The sequence below is a fragment of the Anopheles maculipalpis genome, chromosome X (genome assembly GCF_943734695.1).
Source record: "Anopheles maculipalpis chromosome X, idAnoMacuDA_375_x, whole genome shotgun sequence".
NCBI lineage: Eukaryota > Metazoa > Arthropoda > Insecta > Diptera > Culicidae > Anopheles > Anopheles maculipalpis.
Genome location: NC_064870.1, coordinates 11,953,475 through 11,965,883, shown reverse-complemented (window position 1 = coordinate 11,965,883; position 12,409 = coordinate 11,953,475). Strand labels below are relative to the sequence as shown.

The window sequence follows — 12,409 nt, the reverse complement described above, 5'->3', positions numbered from 1 at the left end:
TCGTTAAAATGCGGGTGTTTTATTCATATGAAGATGTTGCAACAATGCTAACTGGGTTCGCCTTCAAAGGGACTGTACAAGTAGGTCCAGATATAGAAGTAATCCAGCCAAAGACAATTTCAAGATTTTTTTCAATTCTATTCTATACGTTTCAACAACGGATGGGCCGTCTAACGAAGAAAACACCGATGATCTCTTATTTCATGAGGCTTGTGCATTATCTGTACAGCATTATTCTTCAGCATTGTACAATATCTTCCTAGTTTTGCAACTGTATCGCGAAACAATTTGCTAACCGATTATTTTTGTCAGTTAAAAAGTAAAAGAATAGAAATTTAAAATTAAAGTAAACACAAAATTCTGACACAATAAAAAAATCAAAACTAAACGTAAACTGATATAAAATGCACGAAAGGGAACCGTAACATGATAATTCAACGTGTTATCATAAAAAATCACACCAATTAACCGAACATTCAAACAATTTCAAAACTTTCCTGCTGCTTGCTAATTCGGCCAACTGCTCGACCGTCAAACCGCTCTCGAGCAGTTATGTTGATTGAGCAAAGAAAAAAAACAAAGCAACCGAAACAAAACGGCGAACTGTCAAGTGGAATTTGTGAAAATCATTTTCTTCTTCTTCCTCTTGACGGAAAGGGCCAAAAACTTCAAGTCACAGGCAAACCACGTCCATGAGGCAAACGCGTAAAGGAAAAACGGGTCGCTTATTTGCTTAAAATAAGAACGGCTGCGCCAGGAACAGGACCAGAGCCGCGGTGTTGGCCAAGTTTCGTGGCTACGTGATTGATTTACCCGTGTGTGAGTGTGCGTAAAGGGAGAGCCCTTTTTTGGAAACGGGAACGCGTATATTTTTGTCGAAACAACAAAAAAAAGAAGGAAAACAGCGCCTTCTTTGGCTGCACACCAATCCGTCGTGCATTCGTCACAACCACCAGCCGAAGTCACAGAAAACTCGAACCTGTTTCAACATCAAGAAAGGTACACAAGGCTACATTGCCAGCGATGAAAATCACACTGAAAACACTGAAGCAGCAGACGTTCATCGTCGAGGTGGACGTCGAAAAGGACACAGTGCGAACGCTGAAGGAGAAGCTTTATACCGAGAGCAACCTAGCGTACCCGGTCGACCGGCAGCGGTTGATCTATCTCGGCAAAATCATGGAGGACTACCATCTGCTCAGCCAGTACAAGCTGGACGATAAGAAGTTTATTGTGGTCATGAGCAAAAAACCCACACCGGCCGCCGACGAGCAGCAGGGTGAAGGTGATGGGTCCGATGCGAAGAAGCAGGAAACGCCGGTACCGAAGCAACCAGAGGGCAAGACGGACGCCAGTGCCACCGGCACAGGGGGAGACGGTACCGATCCGTCGTCGTCCTCCAGCACTAACACGAACAAACCGTCCACGTCTACACCATCACCAGCTGCCCCATCAACCGGCGACGATCAAAAGACAACCGGACCGAAAGAGGACACCAACGTCACCAACACTAGCAGCAGCACAACAACCGAGACGAAGCCTACCAGCAACCCATCAACCGATGCCGTACCGGAGGAGATGCAGATCAACATTCAGAGGCTTAAAGGTGGGTAGTAATCTTCTGATTCTTCTTGGCCTGCTCAGGATTGAACACGTTGTGTCGACCAGGCCAGGTGGGTGGTAATGGTAAGGAGAATAACAACTCTTTGGTGAGGAATGAATTCACACTTGCTAACTCCTTACTGAGATTTGGCTCTTTAAACAACTTTTATGGGAGTCTATAAAGACTCTCAAAATAATTGTTAAAGGAACTAAAAGCATATGGTCACACAGTCGCATCAGCACCGGTCCGTGCTGATGCGACAACGGTTGCACCGGTCTTCATACGACAAGGACCGGGGTTAGCCAACAAGAAGAAAAAGGTTAACCATTTTCCTACGTGAGGGATACGAGTCGCTCTGGCGACTATTAACTCCTTCGGAGTGAGTGTGATAATAACGATATCCAAAAGGGTTTAAACACTATTTGCGATTCGAATCCCAACTCTTTGTGAGTGAGTTTTTTTGCACCATTCATTAGAACGATTTAAATCATTCCATCACTCTTACTCGGTACGTACAACACTAGTGAGTAATATTTTGCGCACTGACCTGACCTTGAAATCCACTTCCGCTTTTCTTTGTGTGCGTTATTAATGCATTGCTTTATTTCCCCCTCCCCCAGAGATGGGCTACTCGGAACAAAGCGCCAGAATTGCGCTGGAAATTTGCGCCAACATTCCGGACCGTGCCGTCGAGTACTTGCTGTCGGATATGGGCGGTGGCAGTGATGTATCATTTGCGTTGGCCGCTGCCCAACAGCAACAGCAGCAGGACGGCGTACCGGCCGCTGGCACGGTGCCGGTCGGTGCTGGTGGCGGGTCCGATGCGAATCCGCTCGATTTTCTGCGCAACAATCCCGTGTTCGAGGACATGAAGCGCATCCTGCGCGACGATCCGGCGATGCTGCCGTACCTGATGCGCCGAATGCAGCAAAGCAATCCCGACCTGCTGAGCATCGTGGCCGAACACCAGGAAGAGTTTCTGGCCATGATCAATGAGGGCAGCACCGCCCAGGGTCCGATGTCGCGCGAGCTGGAAGACATTGCGTCCGCGATGATTAACAGCCTGACACCGTCGGATATGGACGCGATCGAACGGCTGAAGGCGCTGGGCTATCCGGAGCATCTTGTCATCCAGGCGTACATTGCGTGCGAGCGTGACGAGTACGATGCGGCCATGTTTCTCGTCACACAAACGCTGGACGATGAAGAGTAGATGGTCATGTGTGGTGCACATAGCCCCATCACCATAAAACACCACACAACGGCAGCGCGCGCACACACACACACTCATATGTATCATCATTCCTTCTCAGCACCCCCTCCCGCCCACCCCATTTCCTTCCACTTTCCTTGTTTACGGATGAAGAATTGCTTGGATTTGCGATCTTCCGCTCCCCTTCATCCTCCCCCTTCAACAACCGAGCGGTACCACAAATCCATTTTCTTTTCTCAGTTTTGTTGCTTTGATTGATTTGTGTGCGTGCGCGTGTTGTGCTGTGTTTGTAGATGGTTACATTTAAATGTTATGAGTTTTCCTGTTCATCCTTCTGTAATGAAATACAAGTCAAAATTTTTCTTTGGATTACCGAGCGCGAAACTGAACCGATAACACACTCATCAACAACCGGTCAAAGCAATACACGCACGCAGCATGCAGGAGAAAAATAAGGACAGAAACTAACGCAACTAGGTTCCCTGATCCATAAGATTTTTCGTAAAGATAATTAAGCGAACTGCAAACGCATGTTAGGAGAGCACATTGTAAACCGGTGGATGGTTTTGGCTGCCCGATCGGTGATGAAGCGAAAGGAGGAAATTTCTTCTCTTCTATTTTGTTGTTTGTACGGTACACCCAGTTCAACCAAATCTCTCTTGTAATGCATCAGCAAAAAAGAACGAAACAAACACAATACAAAGTAAATACGGCGTATTATGTTAATAAAAACCGATTTTCTCGATCAACGAAATTGTGGCTTGAGTGGTGGTGTTCTATGCTGGTTAGAAATTATGATTAATATTATTAATTGTCTGCCTTAACCTTTATTGCAATGACCACCTCAATTACCTTTATTATAATGGAGCTTGAAACGTTTGCAATGCCTACAAAAACAAAAAAAAAACAGATAATTATTTTCTATCACCACCTGCCCGGGTAGGTCATGTATTTTGTATGGGTGTTTATACATTCTCATATTATAAAACCAAGTATAAGCAATAAGATTCACTGAGCTGAGATTCAAAGTTGGCAATCTTTGTGTTGCAAATCTTATTTATTTAGTTTGAATCAGTCGTAAAAACTTTCATTTTTTTGCATAATCTCTCCTGTTTTTACCTTAGGGGGTTTGACTTTAGAAATGACTAATTCATTGCATTGGATGCATCAATTGCTTTAATTTGCAGCTAAATAGTCATTTTTTAACGGCAGCTTTTTTTAAAGAATAGATTCAATGCATGCATCAGCATACGGAAATGGCTCTGTTAAGCTAAGCTAAGTGCTCGCGGCAGTTGACAAGAACGGCAGTAGGAATACCATCGAGCCCAGGATTTTGTGAGACATCTTCACTTGCTGCAGAGCATGCATCACGGTCAGAGGACAATAATGTCCCGCAAGTGCATAACGCCAACATTACGAGGGACATTATTTAGAGCTGCATCTAGTGAGAAGTCTGTTGTAGCGTCTGTACAAGTTATGTGCAGCGATGAAACGATGAGTAACATTGTCATGAAAATTTGTTGCGGTTTAAACGGCGTAAATGATCACCAGATCAAGGCGGGCTTCGGCGTGGTGCAGTTAAAGGGCAACAGGTATAATATAAAACCCCAGAATTTCAATTCCTGTATCATTGTTGTGCAGTTCTTAAGGTGTATAATGGACATCAAAGGTGAAATAGCGCATGATGCTATTGATCTGAGACAACCCGTTACTAGATGCAGTCGAGCAAGAGGCGACAAGTTTGCGTGTCACGTGATTGTTCGAAATCAACTTGAAGCGCAGAAGCATTAGAGCTATCAAGGCTTCAGCAGAGCGATGATAAGTAGAAGTTTAGACGCGTTTGGTTTGCAGGTTTACCTAATGAATACTTAACGTTTCAGGTCACCCCATTGTACCGGAAGCAATCATCACCTACACCTACGAAAATTCGTTTTGTTCACACACACATACACTTTAAACCGTTTGCTGATTTGGATTTCATCTCGCGAGGCGATTGAACCTCCAAATCCGAAAAAGGAGGATGACGCCTTACGGTTGCCTACCGTCCCAGCATGCCTGGCGACGGTATTGTCCATTCGATGCGCTCGTTTTGCAACCGGCCGAGATGAAAGAGCAGAATGAGGAAGGAAAATAAATGCTCGATCATGTTCTGTTCCGGTACCAAAGAAACTGTTCAAGACCAAAAGGAAAAACGCAGAGAGTTGACATGCGGGAAGCGACACACACACCGTTCATGCGTGACGGTCTTGACAAAAAAAAATGGTTGCTCACCGTAACCCCGTGGAGAGCTGCGGGTTTATTTTTTTTTTGTTAGTCTTGCCTGCCCACAACAGCATCGTAACTTGACTTCTCTTATGCTGCCGATACCAATTGGAATGGAGTGGATCAAACTCCCACCCCCCGGAGGGTGGGGTCGAAACGGGGAATTTCCCGGTATGCTAAAAAGAACGGTCCGAAGGTGAAGCGAATGTTCAATGGATGGTCTTGGCGTGTATACACACACACCTGACATAGGGAATGGGAAGAACCTCCAGAAGAATATAGGCGCGACGGGTTTGGTACACCACTTCCTTCCAAGGTGTACGCGCTGGTAGCTCTGGCTATATATTTAAGGCCACCATCGGGCGTTGCCTACGGTCAGTGGTGCTTGAGAGTTTGGTCGTTAGTGAAGTCTCGCAGAATTTGGTGTTTTTAAAGTGTTTCCAACAAACAAACAAAAATTCAAACATGGTTGCAAGAAACTGGAAGTATATGGGCATCAAGCCCGTTTGGCAAACGCTGCTCGTGGTGACGGTTGCTGCTTTGTGCGTGGAGCATATCGTTGCCTATCCTTACGCGGATGATTTCCCTTATCAAGTGCACGGTCGCCCGGTATCCGTAGCGTCTGCGTCCGGTGGTTCCGGTGTGAAGAAGCTAGTGAGCGGTAGCTCGAAGGGAGCGAGCGGTGAGGGTGGTAGTGATGCGCGAGACCACCGGAAGGAGCATGCGTTCGATGAGGCGGGCAGTATTGGATCAGCATCCGATGCCGTACGCTACCATCAACTCGACAATCAACTAGACGGCCACCGGGTGCTGGACGCGAGCAAGGGCAGCACGGTCGATAAGGTGAAGCATCTGGCGGGCGAAAACTTCGAGGCGGACAAATCGCACAACCGAAAGCACATCAAGTCAGGCTTTAGCAACTCGTACCATAAGGACGAGAGTGGTAGCAAGAGCTCGTACTACGAAGATTCGGACGATCACGGCGGTAAGCAGGTGTACGACAACCGGCACAACCAGCGGAATGACTACGCGGACAAGCTGTACAGTCAGGATCGGCGCAATGACTATTTGCGGGATCATTACGATGATCGAGCGTCGGGTAGTGAGCTGCTGGGTGGACATAACTACCGGCGAGTGGGTGCGCTAGATCGTGGTGAGTATATTCTGTGCGTGTCCAGTGTAAAGGAAGTCAGTTCTTGTTGGCTTTCTTGGAATGCATTGGGACAAATCAAGATAAAACTTAGATTGGAGTATATAAATCCTGGATTTGTAGCATCAACAATCATAAATTCTTCTTCATTTCCTCGGGGACTTTCAAACACCACGAGCTAGGTCATCTGGTCCCATTCTCACGACTTAACCAGTCCATCAGAGATTGGAGTGTCTAATGCTCTGAATATTCTAAACGTCTTCCTCTTGGTGAACCCATGGCGAAGAGGATTTCATCAGCTTTGGATGGAGTTTGGATGGACTCATCTTCATCTTTTGAACACATTTCTCTTTAACTCTTGGCAGAGAGATTTCGTCAGTTTTCCTAGCTTCGTCCATCTAGATGAGGTATTTTGAATGGAAAAGAAAATCGCGCTGATGACAGCATCAGCGTTGCAATCACTTGCAGTCAGGTGATATCCACTGCAAAAGAAGCGATCACTACACCTGTACAATTAGATAATTAATGATCAAAAAGGATGACCCGCTGGTCTTCAAACGAGAGAACCGGGCTCCCTTCCCATCTGATCCGTTCCCCCGTAGTGAGGACTGACTATCCAACTACGAGGTATATCAACAAATCTAATCAGTCATTTGATGGCTGGCGTGACCTAGTAGATCATTAAACCCAAGAAAAAAAAAGAAAGACTTTAAAAAAATCTTTCCACTAAAGGTAACGCGTACGGACATCGGGACGGCTACGCACATAACGACCACAATGATCAACATTACGGTACATCCGCGTACGGAGGCTACGACTACTATCAACCCGGTGCCAACTATCACCATTACGACGATCTGTACCGTCGCCGTTCGTACTACAATCCGAGACCATCGTTTGCTACCGCACCGTTGCAACCGGCACCGATCACGATTTATGAAGATCCGCGCGACTACGCACCGTACCCGGCGGCTCCCTATCCGGTGCGTGAGGTTCGTGATGGTTCGAGTGTGCTGAGCAGAGATGCAGCCGCCGACTACCACCATCACCATCATCGTCCAGACCAGGACGAATCGTTCGGGCAGCGGCGACGACTCATCTACAGGCCCAGTCCGGCACCGTTACCAATGCTGAACGGTTATGGCCGTTACTGAGCGAGATATAATCCTTCCCGCCACCAACCCATTAAGGCGCGGACATCCCATTTAAGCGACGATACACGGAACGCACGCGTCCAACTAATTTATTTCTCCTTTCCATATATTATGCTTTTTAGCAAGATCGAGAGGACATACACACACGCACACACAGAAAATGAAACAATAACTTATCGATGAGATATGAGAAATGATAAAAAAATAAATGTCTATTACAAAACATGCTGGGTTGTGCTCGCTACACAATGTGTGCGCGAGGCTGTTGAGTATGTGTGCGTGTTGATTGATGGTAGTAGTTTGAAGAAAATATACACGCGAATCCAACGTGACCGGTTGATCGAAAGCGGAAGCGGCTTTAGGAAGCACTTAGGCGACGACGCAACTCCTCGATAAACGTGTCCACCGGGAGTTCCTCCTCCTTGCGGGTGGAAATTTCCCGCAGTTTTACCACACCGCGCGACAGCTCCCCATCGCCGAGTACGATAGCGTACGGGATTTGGTATTCTTCGCAGTGTTGTAGTTGGGCAAGCAGCTTCGGGTTCAGCTTGTACGAATGTTCAGCCTGTGGAGTGGTTAGAAGAACGCTGTTAGCTTAGAGTTTTTTGCTTGATTTCAGACATTCAAAAAAAAAGTTTTGCCGTCTAATTCTTCCTTATTGACAAAGCCCAATTAGGAAAAACCCCCCTAATAGTGGTTATTACGACAATTTTGTCAATAGGGATCTTCATCGTCCAGAAACCTGGAAGTCGTAATAAAACTTCTTTCATGTCTACTTGATTATGTATGAATTTCTCATTATCGACGTCTCATCGTCCACAGGATCTTGTTGTTTAAGGAGTCTGTTTGTGCACGAGGTCCGAAACGTTCCCAGAGCCATACAGAGCTTCTCTGAAAACTTACAACTTCGAGAAATCTTGGGCAACTATAGTCAACTATACCTGACTTTCTAGGCTCCAAAAAGTTCAAAATGGAGTACCATACGATTATACCAACAAAATTTTTAGCACCCTTACCTTAACGCCCGCGTCCCAAAGTTTGTTAAGAAATTCTAGCCGCTTCAAATGCAGTCCTTTGTGCGCGGAAGCGACATACACTTCCGTCTCGTTGGTGCGCGTCTTGCCACCGGCCCGTGCCTCGATGATGGAGAACAAACGCTCCACACCGATGGACACACCAACGCACGGCACCTGCTTACGCTTCGGGTTAAACATTCCCACCAAATTGTCGTACCGTCCGCCACCGGCCACCGATCCGACCGTTATCTCTTCCTCCTCAGTACCACCGCTACCGCCACCACCGAGCAGGACCGCTTCGTATATCACGCCGGTATAGTAGTCGAGGCCGCGTGCCAAACTAAGATCAAACGACACCCGGTTGGCCACCTGGAAAATGTCACAGTACTGCAACAGCAACCGCATATCCTCCAGCCCTTCCAGTGCGCTCGGTATCTGCTTCAGCTTGTCATCGGCCGCCAACCGGTCCACCAGCTCCGGACCACCGTGCAGCGTAACGTACTCCCCGATCCGGTCGACTGTCTCCACCGTCAGGCCCTTCTCCTCCACCATCTCGCGCTTCACCTCCTCCCACGGTGTTTTGTCCAGCTTGTCGACGGACGAGCAGGCGGTGCGGAACTTTTCCGCCGGTACACCGCACGCCTCAAACATACCATCGAGCAGCTTCCGGTGGTTGAGCTTCACCACAAACTCACCCACACCGACGTCGGACAGGATTTCGCACACTACCTTCACGCATTCCGCGTCCGGCAGCATCGGATCGTACGTGCCGGCAATGTCGAAATCGCACTGATAGAACTCCCTGTACCGGCCGCGCGTTATCTGCGGATTGTCCCGCCGGTACACCTTCGCGATGTGGTAACGCTTGATGTTGAACACGTTGCCCATCCCGACGTACCGGGCGAACGGGACGGTTAGATCGTACCGGAGGGCCAATATCTCACCGCCCTGATCCTTCAGGTCGTAGATTAGCTTCGAGTCTTCGCCGTATTTGCCGGTCAGCACCTCCTTTAGCTCGAACACGGGCGTATCGATCGTTTCCGCACCGTGCTTTCGGAACACGCGTATCACCTGGTCGAGAACACGCTGCCGGAGTGCCATCGACTCCGGACCATAATCCCGTGTACCCTTGGGCGTTTTCAGGGACAGATTCCGGTTGCCGGGTGTGGATTCATTGCCACCGGACGGTTTCGGGGCCGGTTCACCTCCATCGTCTACCGTGCATTGCTTTAGCTGTTCCTTGAGGGCGAGCAGCTTCTGTACCTCTTCGTTGATCTGCGCGGAAATTGGGAGTGAGAAACATAGATAGAAAAGATGAAGATTAGGAAAAAATATTTAAAAAAAAGGCGGAACTGGTTCCGTATGATTCCACCAAACATTTAATCCAGTTCCGACAGGTACACTGTGTCAAAAATTTATAAAAATAACTTTCTTTTTCAATTAGGTATGGTCATACGTTGTAAAAGTGGCTCTAACAGGGTTTACTAATTGATTTCATAAAAAAAACAAAGCCAACGATGCTTTTTCCGCCTTATAAAGTTTTTTTTTTTTATATTTTAAGTGTTTTCTCTATAAAAATGATCGTTTCACACACCAAAATCCCGGTTAAAATTCGAAAATTGATCTATGATCTCAGGAATGAATTGAATCCAAAACCTCTACGGCTGATTCGTATGTTATGACTTCAGTACTTTAGTGGAGTGGTTTAAGGCACTGTAAACTTGGCGTTCATTGATTCTACAATAGAACGATTCAAGTATTTCGACATCCATGAAAGATAAATTGAAATCTCGTGCTGTAAAATTAAGCCGTGGATCCAAGAAAATGGTCCGAAGCATTCTTTTAAGTTGGCCAAGGAATAGTTTTGCTGGACAACATCAAAACAATGCTTACGCCACAGTCTCCAGAGCTCAAATCCTATTGAAAATTTGTGTCAAAAATTTTTTTTGAAAAATTCTGGAGCCCCCGATCGAGAGTAAAAAACTAACTGAAAAGTTTTCTTAACCAATGAATGTTAGAAATATTTGTTCTGAAACAACATAAACAACGTAATTGCAGCTAACGGGATACATACAGAGCATAATTTTGATCAATCGGCTTCGATAAATTATGTGTTTGTTCGTTACAGGGACAATTTTGGACGTCGATTTTGGAAGATAAATTGGTTCATAATTTTTATCAACAGTTAGAAATTGTTTTTTGATAAAATCAATGCTCATAGATGATGAGAATACAATTAGCTATTTTCAAGAATAAGTATAACATTTGTTTTAGTTGATTGTATATGTTATATCAACTATGTTGTATCCCTGTTCTAGCTATACGGACAATTTTCTGACACAGTGTAGGTGCAACCAATCCTTCCGGAACCGTCTGGAATCGTCAGAACCGATGTAACCGTCCGGAAGCGTAATCGGCCGGCCACTTTTGTTTTCTTTTTGATGTGATGATTTTTATCTTCGTTTTTTTAGCTGCATTTCGCTCTGCGTGCACCATTCGCGAATCGATAATTTTTCTTTTTATCGATCGGTCGATTTTTCTTTTTATATCTATGGGTCGAAATAGAAAATAAACAAGCGCCAAGCCGACTGCACTTCCGGCCGGTTCTGACGATTCCAATGGTTCCGGACGGGTCCGACGGTTCAGATGGTGCCGGATGGTTCCGACATTTCCGGACCGACACGCACGGTTCCGGAAGGAACCGTCGATTCCATTTTCTTGGAATCGGAACTGGAATCACACGTGCCGGAATCGGATTGGAATCGTGGGTGCGTTAAAAAAAGCACCCATCCGAAGTACAAACTACATTTGCTTGTGCTTCACTTCTGTTTTGCCATCATTTTTTCTCCTTGCCCTCCTTTGCTCAATACAGCGACACACACCGACCTGTGCAAGACGTTGCCGGGTCTTTTCTTCATCCGACCGAACCGTTTGTACCGTTGCGCTCGCCAACAATGTGGAACTCCTAGTGGAAAAGTGCCGCTGACGCAAGCAACTCCCCACACCGAGCTGCACCGTGACTGACCGTAATTGTCGCAGTATCATTGTGCAATTGTTTCCCCACTCGCTGGCAAACTACAATAGCGGAGTTTCGCTTTCTTTTGTCGTACGATCTCGAGGATTAGGTGGGTGGTGAACCCGATATTCAGCTGTTTTCCTTTCACTTTTTTTCACTTTGCCGTCTTTACCGCAGCGTAATGCACAATTCCAACCCAAATCGAACACTTTTTCTGGTATTGTTTTCTTTGATTTGGGTGAGTGTGTGTTTGTGAGGGGGTTGAAAATGCTAGGGTAGCACGATTTTCCGCTGCGAATGGTGAAACCCGACTCATGCTAGTGCACTATCACGAAAGCCACGTGAAAATCAGCTTTTAAGATCTTTGCCAAATTGTTACTTGGGTACTGGAGCACTCGCTAAAAACGCATCCGATTCGGACCATTTAATAATCCCCATTTTGTGCAAAGCACCTTTGTTTAATTAAAATAAAAACCCATAACTATGCACTGCACCGTCCTCTAGCATTTACCTTCGCCTTATCCTTAGTGGCGGCCGATTTGAGCTTACGCACGACGTCTCCCTGGGCGGTGATGGCAGCCTCCAGTGTGTCCTTTTCCGTCATCGCTTCACGTCCGGTGCGGGGATGCGTGCTTGCTTGCCACCGACAGTTGTTGCAGGAAAAGCTGGCCAGTAAAACGGCACGAACGTACGGCACCGGAGTGGAAAATTTGAATGCTTGGCGTACGTAGTGCTTAGGACCTTCTACGATACCGCATTTCCCACTTGCTTTTCTGTAGGTCCCCACTCTTTCTGTCGCTCTCTCTCTCTCTCTCTCTCTCTCTCTCTGGCTTTCTAGTGTCACCCTCTCTGGGACCGGGAAGCTTGCTGGCATACACGTTGCAGCACTGCTCGCTGTACATGCAGCCAAGTCTGACAGTTGCGCAGCTGTCACATTCGAGCTGTCAACTGATTTAGCATTCGCGAGAAGCAAAACAAATAAAGAAATCGAAGCT

General features: G+C 46.6%; 6 protein-coding genes across 6 annotated transcripts in view; 4 read left to right on the top strand and 2 right to left on the bottom strand.

Moving 5' to 3' along the window:
• LOC126559830 (DNA damage-regulated autophagy modulator protein 1) overlaps window positions 1-12,409 on the bottom strand; it is a 399,963-nt gene that overhangs the window by 180,659 nt on the left and 206,895 nt on the right. The gene's annotated exons all lie outside the window — the stretch shown is intronic.
• The window catches only part of LOC126560583 (uncharacterized), a 499,122-nt gene that overhangs the window by 391,453 nt on the left and 95,260 nt on the right, over window positions 1-12,409 (top strand). The gene's annotated exons all lie outside the window — the stretch shown is intronic.
• The window catches only part of LOC126560131 (BTB/POZ domain-containing protein KCTD8), a 346,716-nt gene that overhangs the window by 241,723 nt on the left and 92,584 nt on the right, over window positions 1-12,409 (top strand). The window lies entirely within an intron of this gene.
• Window positions 1,015-2,819, top strand: LOC126558388 (UV excision repair protein RAD23 homolog A-like). Its single transcript, XM_050214401.1, has 2 exons — window positions 1,015-1,606; window positions 2,224-2,819. The coding sequence occupies exons 1-2, from the start codon at window positions 1,024-1,026 to the stop codon at window positions 2,814-2,816; spliced, it is 1,176 nt and encodes a 391-aa protein (XP_050070358.1). The 5' UTR covers window positions 1,015-1,023; the 3' UTR covers window positions 2,817-2,819.
• On the top strand, window positions 5,544-7,382 carry LOC126562348 (uncharacterized). Its single transcript, XM_050218826.1, has 2 exons — window positions 5,544-6,231; window positions 6,961-7,382. Exons 1-2 carry the CDS (start codon window positions 5,544-5,546, stop codon window positions 7,380-7,382), a joined length of 1,110 nt encoding a protein of 369 aa, XP_050074783.1.
• On the bottom strand, window positions 7,739-12,019 carry LOC126557163 (histidine--tRNA ligase, cytoplasmic). The gene is made up of 3 exons (XM_050212847.1): window positions 11,926-12,019; window positions 8,399-9,673; window positions 7,739-7,947 (listed from the first exon to the last, which is right to left on the bottom strand). The coding sequence occupies exons 1-3, from the start codon at window positions 12,016-12,018 to the stop codon at window positions 7,741-7,743; spliced, it is 1,575 nt and encodes a 524-aa protein (XP_050068804.1). The 5' UTR covers window position 12,019; the 3' UTR covers window positions 7,739-7,740.

Excerpts from the sequence above, each read along its gene's own strand:
- LOC126558388 (XM_050214401.1), top strand. The coding sequence starts at position 1,024 with ATGAAAATCACACTGAAAACACTGAAGCAGCAGACGTTCATCGTCGAG. Across the intron at positions 1,607-2,223 it reads CAACATTCAGAGGCTTAAAG|AGATGGGCTACTCGGAACAA; the intron begins GTGGGTAGTAAT and ends CCCCTCCCCCAG.
- LOC126562348 (XM_050218826.1), top strand. The coding sequence starts at position 5,544 with ATGGTTGCAAGAAACTGGAAGTATATGGGCATCAAGCCCGTTTGGCAA. Across the intron at positions 6,232-6,960 it reads AGTGGGTGCGCTAGATCGTG|GTAACGCGTACGGACATCGG; the intron begins GTGAGTATATTC and ends TTTCCACTAAAG.
- LOC126557163 (XM_050212847.1), bottom strand. The coding sequence starts at position 12,018 with ATGACGGAAAAGGACACACTGGAGGCTGCCATCACCGCCCAGGGAGAC. Across the intron at positions 9,674-11,925 it reads CCACTAAGGATAAGGCGAAG|ATCAACGAAGAGGTACAGAA; the intron begins GTAAATGCTAGA and ends ATTTCCGCGCAG. Across the intron at positions 7,948-8,398 it reads TTTGGGACGCGGGCGTTAAG|GCTGAACATTCGTACAAGCT; the intron begins GTAAGGGTGCTA and ends ACCACTCCACAG.